The 17039-nt window shown below is 44.3% G+C and overlaps 4 protein-coding genes across 15 annotated transcripts in view; 1 reads left to right on the top strand and 3 right to left on the bottom strand.

Annotated features, from left to right (window-relative positions):
- Window positions 1-7145, bottom strand: part of LOC311345473 (PDZ and LIM domain protein 7-like) — a 20544-nt gene extending 13399 nt beyond the window's left edge. Inside the window, exons 1-2 of one of the 2 annotated variants that reach the window (XM_084469878.1) lie at window positions 6986-7145; window positions 4447-4545 (exon numbers count right to left, since the gene is read on the bottom strand). In XM_084469878.1, the coding sequence (XP_084326004.1) occupies window positions 4447-4545; window positions 6986-7018 (132 nt within the window). In that variant the 5' untranslated portion in view covers window positions 7019-7145. Of the gene's footprint in view, window positions 1-4446; window positions 4546-5356; window positions 5407-6985 lie in introns of those variants that run through there. The other variant, XM_084469879.1, reaches the window with a different exon arrangement.
- Window positions 7146-7731: 586 nt separating this feature from the next.
- On the top strand, window positions 7732-11659 carry cltb (clathrin, light chain B). Of its 3 annotated transcripts, XM_084469875.1 has the most exons (7): window positions 7732-8195; window positions 8805-8851; window positions 9070-9187; window positions 9326-9437; window positions 9769-9789; window positions 10191-10244; window positions 10557-11659. In XM_084469875.1, the coding sequence occupies exons 1-7, from the start codon at window positions 8030-8032 to the stop codon at window positions 10735-10737; spliced, it is 699 nt and encodes a 232-aa protein (XP_084326001.1). In that variant the 5' UTR covers window positions 7732-8029; the 3' UTR covers window positions 10738-11659. The 3 variants fall into 3 exon arrangements, with proteins under 3 accessions (XP_084326001.1, XP_084326002.1, XP_084326003.1); XM_084469876.1 differs by lacking the exon at window positions 10191-10244 and having other exon boundaries at window positions 7735-8195; XM_084469877.1 differs by lacking the exons at window positions 9769-9789; window positions 10191-10244 and having other exon boundaries at window positions 7743-8195.
- A 139-nt stretch (window positions 11660-11798) lies between these two features.
- On the bottom strand, window positions 11799-12643 carry higd2a (HIG1 hypoxia inducible domain family, member 2A). The gene is made up of 2 exons (XM_084469880.1): window positions 12448-12643; window positions 11799-12148 (listed from the first exon to the last, which is right to left on the bottom strand). Exons 1-2 carry the CDS (start codon window positions 12629-12631, stop codon window positions 11982-11984), a joined length of 351 nt encoding a protein of 116 aa, XP_084326006.1. The 5' UTR covers window positions 12632-12643; the 3' UTR covers window positions 11799-11981.
- A 1905-nt stretch (window positions 12644-14548) lies between these two features.
- Window positions 14549-17039, bottom strand: part of ankhd1 (ankyrin repeat and KH domain containing 1) — a 30631-nt gene continuing 28140 nt past the window's right edge. For all 9 annotated transcript variants that reach the window (XM_084469882.1, XM_084469888.1, XM_084469881.1 and 6 more), the window contains exons 34-39: window positions 16782-16971; window positions 16527-16652; window positions 16096-16347; window positions 15639-15823; window positions 15375-15539; window positions 14549-15217 (exon numbers count right to left, since the gene is read on the bottom strand). In XM_084469882.1, coding sequence (XP_084326008.1) covers window positions 15158-15217; window positions 15375-15539; window positions 15639-15823; window positions 16096-16347; window positions 16527-16652; window positions 16782-16971 — 978 coding nt within the window. In that variant the 3' untranslated portion in view covers window positions 14549-15157. The remainder of the gene's footprint in view (window positions 15218-15374; window positions 15540-15638; window positions 15824-16095; window positions 16348-16526; window positions 16653-16781; window positions 16972-17039) is intronic.

Raw genomic sequence — 17039 nt, 5'->3', positions numbered from 1 at the left:
ACTCCCCCCCCCCCCCCACCACCCCCCAAAAAAAAGTAAAAGCAGGGAAAGATGAAAAGAACTGGGAAGCTACCCGCATACATGTTGATGTGTGTGTGTGTGTGTGTGTGTGTGTGTGTGTGTGTGTGTGTGTGTGTGTGTGTGTGTGTGTGTGTGTGTGTGTGTGTGTCTTTATAAGCATGTGTATTTCCATGTGTGTGGCGCTAATAGGTGTATTTTCAGGTGTGTACGTGTGTGTGTGTGTGTGTGTGAGTACTTTCACACACACACCGGGGTAGCTGACGAACGCAGACACCTGTGCTGCTCGCTCAGACTCGGTGCGGTGCAGCTGCTCTCCCTCTTCACAGGGGCGGCAGCAGTAAAGTTGCTGTGCTCAGAGCTTTGCCCGGGTGGGGGGGGGGGGGGGGGGCATACTAGACACCCTATACCTGCCCCCCTCCCCCCCCTATCCACCCACCCAACCCCCGCCTCCCTGCTCCTCCTCCTAGGGTCAGTCAACACGCCGAAGGACAGTGTGGAAAACAAGCCCTGTCCATGCAGCACATTGCGCCAATACCTCCAGACGAGTAGGTGGGGGGGGCTGGGGGGGGGGGGGGGGCTCACACGGCAGGCCCGCGGCCTGGCCACCTATTCACAAACGATGGCTTTTTAATAGGACTCATTCGTCTCCAGCCGCGGACAAACTCGCAACAGCTGCATTATACATCACGCCTACATACATCATCATAAATGATTCAGGGCAAATATGACTGTTGATCATTGGCGGGATATCTCGGGACAGATTTTATGGCACAACATCATTTATAGGACCCGAGCTATCCATAATTGAGGAGTTAGGCCTAATAGCTGGTGGCCCTCGTCTTTCTCCGAGCGCACTCGGACAAGCGGCGACGTTGACGGTGATATTTTCGTGGGCTATAAAATTTCAAAGAGATGGCCAACGTTTTTTCCGAGACGCGATATTTTGGAATTCATCCACCGGGAGCGTCCCTTCACTGCGGGAGGGAGTGGGGGGGCTTTAGATACGGTCTGTCTCGCAATCCCACACCGATTAAGTTTGACTTTCTTTCTCCGTTGGTTAAACAAATACTGCCAGAGTTCATTGAAAGGGAGAAGGAGGGTTGGGGAGGGGGGGGGGGGGGGGTTGTGAATGTTTGGAGCCATCCAAGTCCCTGGCAGCGCCCTCTTTTTATTCCTTCCCCAGCTATTTGGGGGCCCAACGAGCTGTCTGCCCTTACATCACTGGCAACAGCACAGCTGATGCAACGTCCATAAATATCCCTCAGAGAAATGGAAAGGCAAACCTACAGCCATGTGGTGCGGGCGGTACCGGCTGGGCCGAGAACAGACAGCCCTACACCAACGGCCCTGGAAAACACGCGCACACGCACACGCACACACACACGCACACACAAACGTCGGTACACCCGTCCCGTTGTTATGCGATCAGCGTCCAAATAGCTGGCAAGCAAACACAATACCTCCCATGGAGACTCCAGTTGTCGTCGAATTACTTATTTATCGAGGTTAGGCGGAGATGGAGGAAAAAAAAAAAAGCTGTGTGTATTTTTTTGTTTATACCTTATAAGACGGTGTGTGACACAGATGGCCCAAGACATATAAACAGTACACACACACACACACACACACACACAAGCCGGGGAACACTCTGTGACATAACCAGCTACGGAGGTGTTGCCGACGTTCAGCTAATCTCACCCACTTGCATATTAACATGACATCATCGGCGGCTACCTCCTAGCCTGTGGTGGGACTCCAGTGTTCTCTCTGCTAGAGACCCTGTGGCTCTTGGAGGGGGGTTTCCTTTGTATCCAATAATAATAACGTTTATGGAGTCCCAGTGTCGGGAGATCAGAGATTAATAGTGGAGATGGATTCTCATCGGGGAGCTGCTTGCTGGAGGCTACGTCTGTGCGTGCGTGTGTGCGTGTGCGTGTGTGTGTGTGTGTGTGTGTGTGTGTGTGTGTGTGTGTGTTAATAACAATCTGTCCTGACACTGACTTAACTGGGGAAGGTATTGCCCGAGGTTTGGCCCATTGTATTGTGGAGAGAACAGGGCGCCGGACAACATATGGGACACTGAGGGGGGAAGAGAAGGGGGTGCTCTGTTGGTAGTGACAGGATGGATATGTGAACAATCCCAGGAATGCTGTGAAACATTCGAGGGCCAGGGAGGACCTCGGGAGGAAATGGGAAAGTAGTGAGCGTTTTGTCATGAAACTCTCACAGCTCGCTGTGAAAGCAGGACGAACATCCCCAGGACTTTCTAAAATCGATAAAACGAAAAAAAATAAGAATTGCTCGTATTTACAATAGTTAAAGCGAGGGGGGATTAGAACAAAAAGAGAACAGAAACCAGATCAGCCATAGCTAGACCAAGTCAGCCAAATAACTATTAGTAACTATTAGATAGCTCAACAACCCCCCAAATATTTGCTAATCCCCAAGTGAACACAAAAAAAACACTTGGCAGCATTGATCTTTCTGGCACTATCAATAGTGATCTCTTTGCCCCTTAGCGTTTAGCATAGCCTTTTGTCCTGTCATTCTTCGTGTTTGTTGCGGTGTAATCTCTCCTAATAGAACCCCTTGGAAGAGATGCATATCTCATGGGCTTTCAGAGTCAGACAAGACCACACACTGAATGAAAGCGCAGTTAGCCAGGGCTCTCTAGGTTTGGCTTATCCCACAGTCATTCATGTCAAGGTGGAATACTGAACATCTTTTATGTTTACTTCCTCTGGATGGACTGTTTCCATTCGTGTGTCATGTCTGTGTGATTCACTGACTAGCCATTCATGACAACATAGTAAAACAAAAAGAGCCGGCGGCCTTAAAAACACAAGAGACAGAGAAATTCAGAGAACTACTCAGAGACATATATCTTGTGCTCCGGTACCCTAAAGCCTAGAAGACTAGGGGAACAAGCTAGGGGTATATTAGTCGCTAACCAGTCATTAAATCTCCCCTCCTTGCCCACACCTCCCATTACATCATTGTTTTTGCAGGTCTGGGATCCATCATCGCCGCAGGCTACCATGTCTAACAATGAAAGGATATATTAAGGTGATAAGGTTGGTGGGTAAGACTTCCTAGAGAACTGGATAAAAAACAAAAACTAAATTATGGACAGGAAGGAAAGCAGTTTGAAATGTATCTTGGCTGTGGGGAAATAGTACACCAGCTGATGATTAGCCAAGAATAATATGAATAACAGTGGAGCCAGAGCAGTGACATTCCTCCTAGTTAAGTTGTGAATCACACCCCAACAATCGCAAAGTTTAGTTTTAGGCATTCATCACACAAAGATCCTCAAACTCTTTATCCTTCTTTTAGGGTATGAGAAACTATTCACTGTCATGCATCCAACAGGAATATTCTGTTTGTTTTTTTTCCTCCCGACTTTGACGGCTGCCAGCTCGACAGGCAGGTATGAGACATGTACTGACAGGACCGTGACAACCGCTTCCCTCTCTGCAGCTTTGTGTCAATTCGACAACTACTTGCTTACACACAATAACTCTACCTTGCAGTTATGCCACGACAATAAATACACCGGATAGAGCATGTTCTCACAGTACGACAATTGTATTACTGTACAAAGACAACAGGTTGGTGTTGTTGTACTGTGATGAATGTAATGATCAAAACTCGGATTAAAAACGCCATCAAGTTGCCATAATGAGTATTTTCCATTGGGTATGTTTGGAGCACTATGGTCGGCCCAGGTAACTTTTAGAGACTCAAGGTCATTCTGGATGGATGGATTCATACCAGGCTATCAATCAACTTGTATTAATCTCTGTAACAGAAAATTGCCAACATTAATTGTCATATGCAAATCTGTGTGACGTTTATAGGTCAAACGGGCCTCTAAGGTCGCAATAAAACACTGCCAATGAAGACGAAGGCATAACAGAATGTCAGGTCTGTGTGAGCAAATCTCTGGCAGCAATGTTGGAATGATTTTATGAGCGTGTGCGTGTTCACATTTGTGCGTGTGTTGAGAAAACACTGCTCTTATATGGTAAGGAAAGTGGTTGTAGCTCTTTTCCTCAGTGACCAAAGTGCACAGAGTATTTGAAGATCCATTTAGTCAAGGTGTGGCGAGCGAAAGAAAAAGCAAAGCGTGTTCCAAGAAAAACACATGTCCTTGTAAACAGTAAGGGTTGGGAACTCAAACAGTCACAGTGTCAGACTCAAAAATGATAAACACACCAATGTAACAAGTACAAGTCTTCAAATAGAATCCATCTCCATGAAAACTGAATAAACAACTAGTGAACACACTGAAGCAGTCCTTGAAGACATGATAATACAACAACATAAAAAAAAATTGACTTGATCGATGAAAGGACCCGCAGGACATAAGCTGCATTATAAGCAATAAATAAAACCAGGAGATAAAGATATTCTCATTCTTACCCTTGAAACAGTGAGGGGCATGCTGAAGTCCTTCCCACCCTGCAGCCTGAAGCCCCATGGTGCTGGGCCGGCGAGGGTAATGCTGTAGACGTTCATGGCCTTGGGTAAGAAATAAGGAGAAATAATACAACACACTTCATTAATTCTGATAGCGCTGGATGCATGGTTAAATCATACATTTTTCGGTATCAAACAAGTATTCCAGGCGTCGCTTGAATACATTTGCATGAAATGTTTCCACACATATTATCAGCAAAGTGATATTGATTCGTCACCAAGATATTTTTTTGCTTCTCACGTGTGGAACCATTCCATGCAAATGTATGAGCAGCAAAGTGATATCGTCACCAAGATATATATTTTTTATTAAAACAGGTGTAACCGGTTCAAATTCTGATTAAAATGAATCATTAAAAGGTAGGTGATGGGTGCAAATTACTTTTATTACTTATTATGCCCATTTGTGCAAGAACGTGATGAACATTGATTCTGACACTGCGCAGAGAATTCACTACATTCTCCAGGTAGGAACTTCATTTGTGCGAAAAGTGTCAGAAACCTATCGCCATCATGATCGAACATACCGTAAACGCAAAGAATATAAAAGTATGAACAGACAAATCAATAGACACACATTCAACCTGAATTGAAACAATTTAATCCCATGCTATTATGGATGTCCAAAGCTAAAAACAAAATGACAAATAAAGCCAATGTCATTTTAAGAACCAAGGGCAACTTGAGACCCAGATCAATGTGGCCGGGGCTCACCAAGTGATTCGCAGGCCAGCACCACTGACCTCTGTACCTGTAACCCCACTCCAAGTCATGCTCCTCCCCCGAGCCCCATGTCTAAAGGTACCAGCGCTCTTTATGACACTTTGGCTACCATGTGTCCATGCAAACCTACCTTAAACTGTGGGACTGGCCAACAGCCCAGACCAAGGAGAAGAGTAAAAAGCGGGTGAGCTTAGGCAAGCTGACTTTTGTGCGATAGCTCTCTCTTGCTCGCTCTGTTGGCAAACCCAACCCCCCCACCCCCCCTCTCTCTCTTTTTTTTCTTGCGACACAGGCAAGCCCTTGCCTCTACACTCCTCAGAGGCTATATAAGGAATGTAAAACTACACCAAACTATTTCAGCCCAACACCCCCATGAGTCACAGAGGGAAGGGGGGGAAAGAGAGAGAGAGAGGGAGAGGGAGAGAGAGAGAGAGAGAGGGGGAACGACTACTCGTACCTATGGCACCAGAATTGCACAGAAAAAAGCACAACAACCTAATCTATTCCATTATATTCTACTGTACTCTGTGATATGCTACTCTCTTCAATTCCACAAGAGAGCTTAATGGAAACCCCATGAACTACAAAAGTTGAACATACTTGCAAACTTGCAAGAAAGTTAGAGCAAAGTTTAACCAAACCAACAATTAAGTAGTTATACCCTCCTAATGTAACACATATTAGGATTAACTAATAGTAACAAATATAAAAAAATACAAAGAATGATGCAGAAAAAACGGTGACAGTACATTTAAAAAGGTCCATCTCATAAATATATATAGTATATAACTTGGCAAGAGCTTTCATAAAGGATTATATTTGACATTATATCTATGGATTGCCTAGAAAGAAGCCTACTAATACAGTGCACATACAAACACAAAGTAGGCTAGGCACAAGACAACTTAACCAGAGACTAATTTATGACCTCCTACTAATAGTAACAGAGGTAGAATGATCTTTGCTGTTGTTGCCTTTTTAAGTTAACTCGCTGTTGACGCCGTTTTTCCTCTATGTCAATGAGGTTCACGTATTACCAGCCATCAAATCAATAGTAAGGAAAACATGGGAAGCCAAGTGTACCACAGCTATAACATGGCTATGACACATGAATCGATGTCATTTCAAAGAAAGCAAATTAGGTTACAGTGTCAGTAGCACATACCTTTGGCAAAATATATGAACCCCAATAGATAGACGGGGAAGCCCTACTGATTATGATATCTACATTATTCACACAGCATGTGAATGAGGTCAAGCCTGCGACAAAATGAAGACCTATTGAAAATGAATGAATGAATGGACATGCTGAAGCAAAGCAATGAACCGCGACTAAAAGAGCAGAAATACGAATAGTGAAGTAATCGGGGGAAATAACGTTACTAGATACCCACTAACTCTCGTAAATGTATACATTGAAGACCTAAAATAACCCTGGACGAGTTCGCAGCCCAACGTAGGCGACTCGCCTTGCCCCGTTTGCGGAAAAAATGAACTAACCTCGAATTCAAGTACAGCGATCACCTAATAAAGGATGTGAACGACTCGGGACAAACACGGAGAACTTTGGAAAAGTTTTTTTCTCCACCGCTTTGGGCCTGTAGAAGCACAGCCGTCCCGTCACTTTCTCCACGAACCGGACGGTGTTTTAGAAATAAGTCAACCCGCCTCCAAGACGCGAACTTCAGCCAAACGTGTTATTTTTTATCTTCACCATACAATAAGCCCATCGGATACATGCAAAAAACGACGTTCCTACCTCTTGTCCCTCTTTCTGTTCTTCGCCAGACATCGTAGTGCTACTTTTGTCTGGATGTCGGATGAAGACTTCAATCAATATCAGTAGGGGCTGTAGACCAGCCTTTCGGACTTCCTTAAAGCAAACGTCAGAGAGGAACCGTGGATCCCTTCTTGAGCAGCAGCGATCATTCCCTGAAATTCCCTTTAGTAATGAGCCGACGGTAACGTCAGCAGGTCACATGGGCCATGTCTACATTGCTCACTCGTTCTGCATGTGTATGTATGTATGTATGTATGTATGTATGCGTGTATGGATGAACACAAGGAAACATAACATAATGACAAGCAAGGAGACGTTCACAGACGGTGGTTGTCTCAATGAGAGGTAATAATGATAACGTTATACACATTATATATGAGTAAAATTCAGTTCGAGTGGACTTGAGAATATACAACACAGTCCATTATCATATTGCTTTTACAAAACATATTGTTGATATGTTTAATGAGATGAAATGCGAGGGAAATGCTGTAATACATAGGAAACAATGTTGCCACGCATATATCTCTCCACAAACCTTATTGAAGTAAAAAAAATATAATGTAATACATATTAGAAATTATTCAAAATATGACTGCTCCTTAAAAAAATGTAGGTGTTCTCACCAAAAACAGCTATTGACATAGTATGAATCAGTGTCCTTCATGAGTTATTGCGTTGACCTCTTTCCACCAGCAGATGGAGACAGTCAGGCGGAGTGGGCGTCCTGCTCCATCACTTGACTCCAGACTGGTTGGACGAGTGAAGAAATCATGAATCATCACTCAGGATTATAACCCACTATAGACCATACCAGACGGTGGTGGCTTATCGTATACAATCTTCACACCTCTTCAAAGTCACACCATTTGGAAAAGTATCTAGTGCATACACACACCGGTCTGTTTTTTTATTACAAGTGTGTGTACTTATTAGTCCTTCCAACAGTCCGTGGGATCGCCCTGCTCACCGCGCCTAGCTTGTGTCCAACTGGACTACAAACTTCACTTGTGTGGGGAAAAGATGGCTGACAACGGAGTGCACGCCACCGAGGAGGACCCCGCCGCCGCGTTCCTGGCCCAGCAGGAGAACGAAATCGCGGTGATCGAGAACGACGACGACGACGGGTTCGGAGCCCTGGAAGGAACCGACGGCGAGCACGGGCAGCCCTCCCAGGAGCCCCTCTACGGTCCGTGTTGTGGAGCTAGCGTTAGCTCACAAAGTCACTTAGCTTCAGGGAGCCCTGACCTGACGCCGGGCTGCTGAACTACCGATGGGTTGAATTGGGCATGGTGGTGGTGACATGAATACATTTTAGAGGTGTAGTTCCCCGTGTTGTTGTTGTTATGTGCTAACGTTAACATTTTGACAACACCATATGGTAGCTATACTGGCGCTGGCTCGCCAAAGGTGATACGTATTAGCGCGTTAGCTCGCTTGCTAGCGGCGACCTAGTTTGACACTCATGCACCCATCGTCAATGGACCTCAACCGCTGTGTGTACACGTCTCTCCAAATCGTGTTATATGCAATAAGCACGTATGGTTGAGACATAATTCATGATAAATGGTTTCTCTTCCGGGTACTCTAAAGAAAAAAAGCCTGTTTAAGGGGGAGGCATTTGCCATGTCACGTCATCAGTGACCAAACAGGTGCATCTACATTTTTTTTTTTTTGCCCTCAAAGAAAATTTACCTTTGTCAAAGTGACAGTTGAGGAACTTGTTATTACCTGCAAACAACCTGGAGTGTAAATTGGCTCTCTAAAGATCCAATCCTTGCTTGTTTCTATCTTTTAGACGGTTTTGGAGAGGAACCTGCCATTGTCAACGGGGATATGTTCCCAGTAAGTATTTTTAAAAACATGATTATTACTCTGCTTTTCCCATTTCACCAAGATGTTGATCTTAAAATGTGTTTAAATAATTCATGACATGCTCCAATACAATAGTGCTTATTATAGCTCTCAGATATGCAACGGAGTGCTCAATTGATCCACTAAGGAGTGATTGATTGCTGATGATGCAGAGGAGTACATGACATTTCCCCGCACCGCCCGTACAGGAGTCCAATGGCCCGACTGACAGCTATGCAGCCATCGCCCAGGTGGATCAGCTGAGGCAGGAGCCGGAGAGCCTACGCAAGTGGAGGGAGGAACAGAAGGACCGCCTCGAAGAGCTCGGTAGAAAAAAACACAGCAGCACTGCTGATATTTTTTTCCATTTCAGTCAATATTGGATACTGACCCGTCTCACACCCACTTGTAGACAAACACAGCAGCCCATGCTAACGTTGGTCTCTGCTCTTGCTCTCCAATAAGACTCAGCCTCCAAGACGGCCGAGGCGGAGTGGAAGGAGAAGGCCAAGAAGGAGTTGGAGGAATGGCACGTACACCAGAATGAGCAGATGGAGAAGAACAAGGCCAACAACAGGTAAGTGAGGGCCTCATGGGTCACCTGTTCATCTGACAGGTGTGAAGTCAAATCGATTCAGTGGAGACCTGCCGATGGTTATATATCGAAAGGTTAATGAGATCATGATTCGATATTGTGTGCAATGTGTTGGAAGGATTTTCTTCTTCTTCTCCTCGGACCAAATCCTATCATTAATTTGTGGTCGTCTTCACTCTCTGAGAGTTATTGGAGTTTTCTGTGATATATTGGGTCTTTTATGTGTTTTTTTTTTTTTATTTGATCATTTTCACATTCTCAATTCTTTCTGCACATTAAGCTAACCTCTCCTTTTCCTCAAACTTTCCAACAGACTCTGCCCAAGTCTGGCACGGTATCACTTTGCATCTAGTCAAAACCAGTTTCCGCTGCTACCATTCTAAGCACTGAGAGAAATACCACGATGAGATCTTACTAGGCTGATGTTTACATAACCAAAATGAGCAGGATAACAAACAGGAAGGCCTCTGGTTGAAAGGGAGTGGAGTGGAGTGCATGATTACAGTACATGTTTACACATTTTTGTATATCCACCTTCCAGCCCTTTAATCCAATAGTCTGGACACTGTTCTGAATCATGTGCTTCTAGACTCATCTCATTAGTGATGCTTCTCTCATTTCCTTAAAATAACCTTCAAGCTTGCCCTTAATTGCCTTTGGTGTTTGTTTACCTACACTTACACTGTTTTCCTGTCTCCTTTTCCTTCTGCTTTCTCGGCCTTGCCTACGCACTAGGATTGCCGACAAGGCTTTCTACAAACAGCCCAACGCTGATGTTATAGGCTTTGTGTAGGTTTAGAAATTCCTGTTGTTTTTATGTTGTATGAGAACCAAAAACCTATTTAGTTACTAGTATTAGTCACCTTGTTTGCTGAATGCATGTCCCCAAACATCATTTACTGCATTTACTACTCATGAATGGTCTTCTTAAAGCATCATAAAAATCATTTTGAGCCAATGGTGTTTCTCATGAGTATTTGCAAGAATTGCATGAGAGGACTGTTCGTCATAAGATGTATTAGTGTGTTCCACTTCTAATCCGTTTCTCCCATCATTATCCTTCACTTACGTCTTTTTTTCCTTTTCCCGTCTGTCTGGCAGAGCCTCCGAGGAGGCTCTCATGGCGGAGAGTGATGGAGGGGACACCGGAGCCCCAGGGACCGAGTGGGAGCGGGTGGCCCGTCTCTGTGACTTCAACCCCAAGACCAACAAGCAGGCGAAGGACGTGTCTCGAATGCGCTCGGTCCTCATCTCCCTCAAACAGACGCCACTCGTTCGCTAGTGCACTCAATTTCATCCATTTAACAATGCCTTTTTGATTTTCGCATTTTTTTATTATTATTGAGTTAGCATCACACAAATGTATATCCTTCATAACTTTTGAGACGTTTTCCTGATATTTATAACATTTTGAAAAGCAGACCGGTATGTTACAAAATTGTTGATGAACGACACCTCGCTGGAATGGGAGAGATAGAAGATAGGAAGATAGAAGTCTGCTCAATTTGGGTGGTCATCCTTTAGCTTACCATAGCTATACTGAAGTAAATATTGTTACTGTATAAAGTTATCCTTCTACTTTGCCCTTGCATTTAACAAAGTTACTATGTTAATTGACTGCATGCTTTTGCCAATTTTGATGTGTCATTTCTTTTTTTATGAATTAGCATTTTAGGTCAATTACTCAATTTTTTTATTGAGTTGAAGTCAACCAAACAGGAAATAGATTGTAACCAGCTCTGCCTGTTGTGAAAGAAAAAAACATAACATGCTATGTTCTAATTTGCTCTCTGGATTACTGAATTATGTTTCAAATCTCTAGAAATGTAAGCAATCCAAGCATGTGGCCTTTTTTAATTCTGACCTGCTACTGTTACCATTTTTATTTTATTTTGGTCAAAAACATGTTAATATTTGATTAGAAATGCAGAAAGGGTTTTCACAACAAAATGTACGCAATCTTAAACATTCATTTGCATTCTTAAAGGGGTTTATTTGATTCAATCAACTTAATTGAAAATGTTTTGTCCACCAGTAAGTTAAAATGTAATTTTAAGAGCAATGTAAATGTTTATTTCAGTAGAACAGCCTATGTAGTTGTGTTTCACATGTTGCCTATATGGCCATTATGAATACTGAGGGGAAAAAATATTTTAAGGGAACTGGAAAGAATAATAAAAATGAATGGAATCACATTTGACGTTTCATTTACCAAGTCACACTGCCAGACAACCCCACACTGCTCTTGATGGTTTCGCATTCTATCAAGTGCTCCTTTGGAAAACCTAAGAGCTGTTTATTATATTTCCTGAAACTGATGTAATAACGGAAAGAAGACACATCTATTGCATAGAGATTTTACTGTTGCAAATTTATCATAAAAAAAAAAGCTGTTAACATTTGAACAATTGAGTCATTGTCAGACCATTTGTATTTTCAACAACATGTATGTATCAGTAGCTGATATATAGCTTATAATTAACTTGATCTCTGTATGCATAGGCCTTGGCATACACTGTGTTCCCTTCATTGCTTGGGTTTCAGCTGAGTTGCAAATACTCCAAATATTATGGCAAATACAGTAAAGCCTTGAGCAAAGATTCGCCCTCTCATCAACATCTGGGACTGCCTGGTTTTGCCTTGATGAAAAGCACGGAGTCCATACGCTAGGGCACCGGCTGTTCCAAGACAACCTGGGAGAGAAGCAGACACCTGGTTACTTATGGTAAAGGACACAGAAAAGTCAATGTCACTTTGAGATGAAGTTAAATTAAAACAAGCTCAATTCATTCAACCCATACACACTCCCACAGAATATACAAAAATATGTATCCACGTAATGTGGTTAACCAGTTACCAGAAGATGCTGTTGTCCGAAAACAAACTTGGATCGCAGAGCACACATTATACTTAACTTGCATGAGCTACAGAGTCTGCTTCGGTAGTTCACTCGTGCAGTCAACAGCCAGCTGATTGAGTTTATGCAACTCACCTATGGGGACGAATGGGTTTTCTTTTGTTTTTCGGAGCAGTTTTTCCTTGAACGTCTCGTCCTTCCGCCTCGACACTGGTGTAAAACCTTCAATCTCCGGAGGCTTGGAAAAATCAAACGGCATTGACCCAGATTGCTGTGTTATTGGTGTATTGACGACCGCGGGAGTAGACGCAGCAGCCATGACTGTCCTGGATGTTTCCGGATGTGACGTAATATGTTTCCACGACCAGAGCCCGTCTACATTCTCTGCCACGCCCATGCCCACGACCCACAAAAAAATGCTCCAATAATGCGCGATCACTTATTTTTTTTATTCATATATATATATATATATATATATATATATTGTACCACTTGTACGGCAAAAACGAAATGCATAAGCAGAGACAGATGAATTAAATCATTTTAAAAAATCGATGTTATGTGTGTCCATGTTATGAACAGGTGTGGTGCCAATAGCTAACTAAAATCGTTGTCCATTGTCTGAAATCACTTACTTGGCAGTAGTTTGTTTGAATAGGAATAACAGTCCTTGCTAAATCTGTAGAGCAGCCCGTTGTTCTATAATTCATACATAATTATTTATTTATTTAATTAATTCAGCATTCATCATTTAATAGTGTGTGTGGGGATTCAGGGACTGAAAAACAATTTCGTGGCCTGTGTGATTTGTCCGTTGTTTATCGTGATCACGCTAGAATCTTGAGCTGGACGACCTTCTCAGGGGAGTGGACGACCTTCACATGGGCGTGGTCGACTCCCTCCCTGCGTGGCTGCTCCTAACGCATAGCGGGTTGTCTCCTTTCTTTATAGGTCCATGGTTGTCTCTCCTCAAAGGGAGGACATCTCATTTACGCTGTTATTGTTTTTTTTTTGTAATTTGTAAGCATTTGGCAAATGCACATTTAGCCACTGTTATGAAAAGTGATACATTAATAAAGGTTATTCATATTATCTTAACGTCGTCAGCGAGGCTCATAGGGCTTCAGCAGGTCCAGCACCTCCGTGGCTAGGAGGGAACAGGCCCACAGGGTGACCTTGGGATACTGCTCCATGAAGCCCTCCCTTGTTGGCTACAAGCTGGGCAGGGCCTCACTCAGCCTCTCTTTTAGTGGCCAGTAATGCTCCAGGCCCAGCTGGACCTTTTCAATTATTAAATACATTTGAAATTAGCTGGCACTATTTATCCACCCCTTCATGCATGCTAATGTTGGAGTGGCTTATATATACACACACACGTTGGTGCATGTACCCTTTAAGACAATATTATCGTCTTGCGATGGAGTTACTGTTTTAAATACAGTTTACTGAGTCACAATCTCCCTGTTGTTGGCTGTCAGGGAAGTGAGACACCAGTATGGACCCCAGGTCCACAAACAAAGCTCAGGCCACTAGTCTCTCCTTGCAGAGAATTGTCAAGTCTGTCTGTTGACCCAGACTGTATTTGCCTGTCTGGACAGGGAATTTTCCCGGGAGAGTTTAGAAACAGCAGTCTAGTGCAACAAGATTTTCCAGCCATGACACTCTACAATTGAGGTCACTTCCCTGTAGTCCTTGCCAACAAAGTAATCATCTCAGATCCACCGTGTCCTTGTTTGTGCCACGGGTTGGCAGTACTCGCCAAAGAACTGGCCACTCTTTGGTAGAAGAGCTTTGCAGCTGATCTTGAGTGGCGTAACCAGATTGGCTCAGGATTCAAGTGACTGAAGTGCTTGCTCTCCATCACACCCTGCATTCTGGGAGCTGACAACAGTATACAACACTACTTTATCATCCATCTATATATATCCTTCAGTTTGTGTATGCACATATACACTGCATTAGATGAGTGCAACAGTATACTGAATATCATTATTTAATAAATAAAAGCATTTTGTTTGTCTGGTGCAGTGGATTAGTATCACTTCAATAGACAAGCATAACACCTTTCCTTTGCCGTCATGACAGGACTGGTAAATAAATCAGAATTGAAAACCTAGAGTGGTTAAGGAGGCTGTCCAAATGTTTAGCCTTTAAAAAGTACTTAAGATGAATATAATTTATCGGATTCGTTCAATAAAAAAAGGAACCCCCACAGTTGAATAAAAGCGAACTCATGTTTACTTTTCAATCTTTTTATTGAATATTAAGGTAAATATTTCACATTAATACAGGCTACATAAAGTAGAGCCACTATACGACATGAAATTTACTCTCATTTTAACCCTTTTTAGTATGTAAACAATTATACATGTTTTTACCACTCTAAAAGGTTCTGATTTCTTTCGCTCTTTAGGTAATCATCATCTAGTTCTGGGCTGAGTTTAAATAGGTACGTCACGTTGAGCCCCTCTGCAGCCAGAGAATGGTGTAATGTGGGTTTTAAGTCAAAATCGCTAAACTACGCAGAGAATGGATCCTGTTGAACAAGTGATCACGCATGTTTTGTTTGCAGACATCGTCGGAACCCCCGTTAACGGCCCTCGCGCCAACATGTTATATTTTTCTTATTCGAGATAGGCACATCAAAGAATGGTGTCAAGAACTAATTCCTCCAATTCATCAGCCACTGCTCTGCACTCTCTCGTCTACTAAAGTTAACATCTCTTGCAAAATCGTATTTTTTATTTTATATTTGTCTTAGTCGATCTTTTTTTGTCAGTTCAGAATTTCCTGTTTTGCACTGTGGATCATGCGTTTGTGCATTTGATTGCCGTCGACGCCCATCTTAATTGACGTGGTTCAGGTGCACGTTGCCCACGTGAGGTGCCCAGGTACCGGGCCACACCTGCATTGAGGTAGAGAGGGAGAGGGAGAGAGAGAGAGGAGCCAGACGGGAGAGTGAATGTCCTGGCGACGATCATAAACATCCTTAAATAGACTCGGTGACTCACTGCAGTGATAAAACACAAGCTCTGTTAACAAAGCATACGAAGGGACTTTACCTGCTGTTGGTCGGAGTTGTCTGCGTTGTTCGGGACCACTTTGATAATGGGGCTCCATGCCGGGTCACCGGCGTGCAGGCCATTGTACATGGGTCCCCCCGGCCCCTCAGCCATTGGTGGATGGGGTGGCAGCATGGTTCCTCCATACATCGACATGGGCATTCCCTAAAGTATCACATCAGTAAAAAATGTAATGAATAACCAATAAATTCCATTGTGGTATATATGGAGTTTCGTTCTGATGGTTGCGTTTACAACCGTTACCTTTGGGAAGTCCATGTAGCTGTTGGCTATGTGCTGGGGCTGGTGGTAGCTGTTGGCAGGGTTTGCAATGCCAGTGTCGTCCTGCTCCATGGGCTGGTGCTGGGAGAAGGCTGATTGCTCGGCCTGCAGCTGGGGGTGCATCATGTGGCTGCTCATGAGGGGCTGGGACCAGCCAGACATTGCCTCTGTGAAAGGGAATGCACATGGTCAGCTTCAATAAATCTCAGTCTCATAAAAGTGCATAAAAGGAATTTTAGGCATATTGACGGATCAGGGTCGAAGTTTGGCCATAATCAAACATTTACCTGAACGATCTAACATATCAAGGATATAAATCCGAGAGTCTATATGAAAGTCGAGCAAATGTATACATTTTTAAATCATAATCCCTCATGCCTTGGTAAACCCAATCGACTCATGTTCTAAGCATCAACATCATTCATGCTCCTTCGCTCACCTGAAGCGCTTCCCACACCAAAGGACCAGATGCCGCCCTGTCCAACAGACGCCGTGTAGCTGGTGGTGAGGAGGGGAGTGTTGACCGAGCCGGTCTGCCTGATCCGGGCCAGCCGCTCCGTGCCGATGGGCGGGGGCACCTTGCGGTCCTGTTGCGAGGAGTTCCCTTGCTTAGGCTGGGGAGGAGGGTTCACGGAGGACGCAGAGAGGGCCGAGGACGACACTGTGGATGGGGGAGGCACCGGAGACTCGCCTGGGGGGGGAGGAAGGTGAAGCACGAGTAGATGGTAGTCAGTGCACACCCATGGTAAGGCTTTTTTGTGTCCGTCCATGCCTCGTTGTTGTGCTCCACTGCATAAGAGCAAAGCCACTCCCTACACGTATCCAATATAATATGATATCAAAGTGGAGCGTAATAGGGAGGACACGTACCTGACGTGGCGGCACTCCAGGGGTGCGGGGAGAAGTGCTGTCTGCTGAACGAAGGTGCACCCACCCCTGTATGCCCATGCAGAAACACAGGGCTTCCAGAGATACTGGTGGCATAGCTGGTCAAAGCTGGAGGAACACACACACACACACACACACACACACACGTACATCAACATGAGCAAAAGCAGCAGTCAGTCAACTGAAGAGCTTCGTGTTCTCGGCCAGTATGGGCCAGTAGTGGCACCAGGTCATTACCGATGGGGCTGTTGACCATCCTCTGGGACGCCGAGCGATAGCCTGGGGCTTTGGAGCCGTCCTGTGGTGGAGGAGGCATCATGCTCTCCATCTGGCCCATGCCCATGTAAGCCGTTGGGGCCGAGTAGGACTGCTCCGGAGGCGAACGGGCGGGCAGGTGGCATGCGCCCCACACCTGGTTGTTCCCCACCTGCAGGAAGGTCAGAGAACAGCGAGGAGACTAATGAGTACACAAAACTCATGAAGGAGATTTAAGGC

The sequence above is a fragment of the Micromesistius poutassou genome (assembly GCF_964030765.1).
Source record: "Micromesistius poutassou genome assembly, chromosome: 6".
Taxonomy (NCBI): Eukaryota; Metazoa; Chordata; class Actinopteri; order Gadiformes; family Gadidae; genus Micromesistius; species Micromesistius poutassou.
The sequence above is the reverse complement of the archived record's forward strand: the minus strand, read 5'-3'. Positions and strand labels throughout refer to the sequence as shown.

Bases quoted from the DNA above. Each gene is read 5' to 3' on its own strand.
- cltb (XM_084469875.1), top strand. From the start codon at position 8,030: ATGGCTGACAACGGAGTGCACGCCACCGAGGAGGACCCCGCCGCCGCG. The intron at 8,852-9,069 runs GTAAGTATTTTT...CCGCCCGTACAG, and splicing joins TCAACGGGGATATGTTCCCA to GAGTCCAATGGCCCGACTGA. The intron at 9,790-10,190 runs GTATCACTTTGC...CCTACGCACTAG, and splicing joins CTCTGCCCAAGTCTGGCACG to GATTGCCGACAAGGCTTTCT.
- higd2a (XM_084469880.1), bottom strand. From the start codon at position 12,631: ATGGCTGCTGCGTCTACTCCCGCGGTCGTCAATACACCAATAACACAG. The intron at 12,149-12,447 runs GTGAGTTGCATA...CTTCTCTCCCAG, and splicing joins AAACCCATTCGTCCCCATAG to GTTGTCTTGGAACAGCCGGT.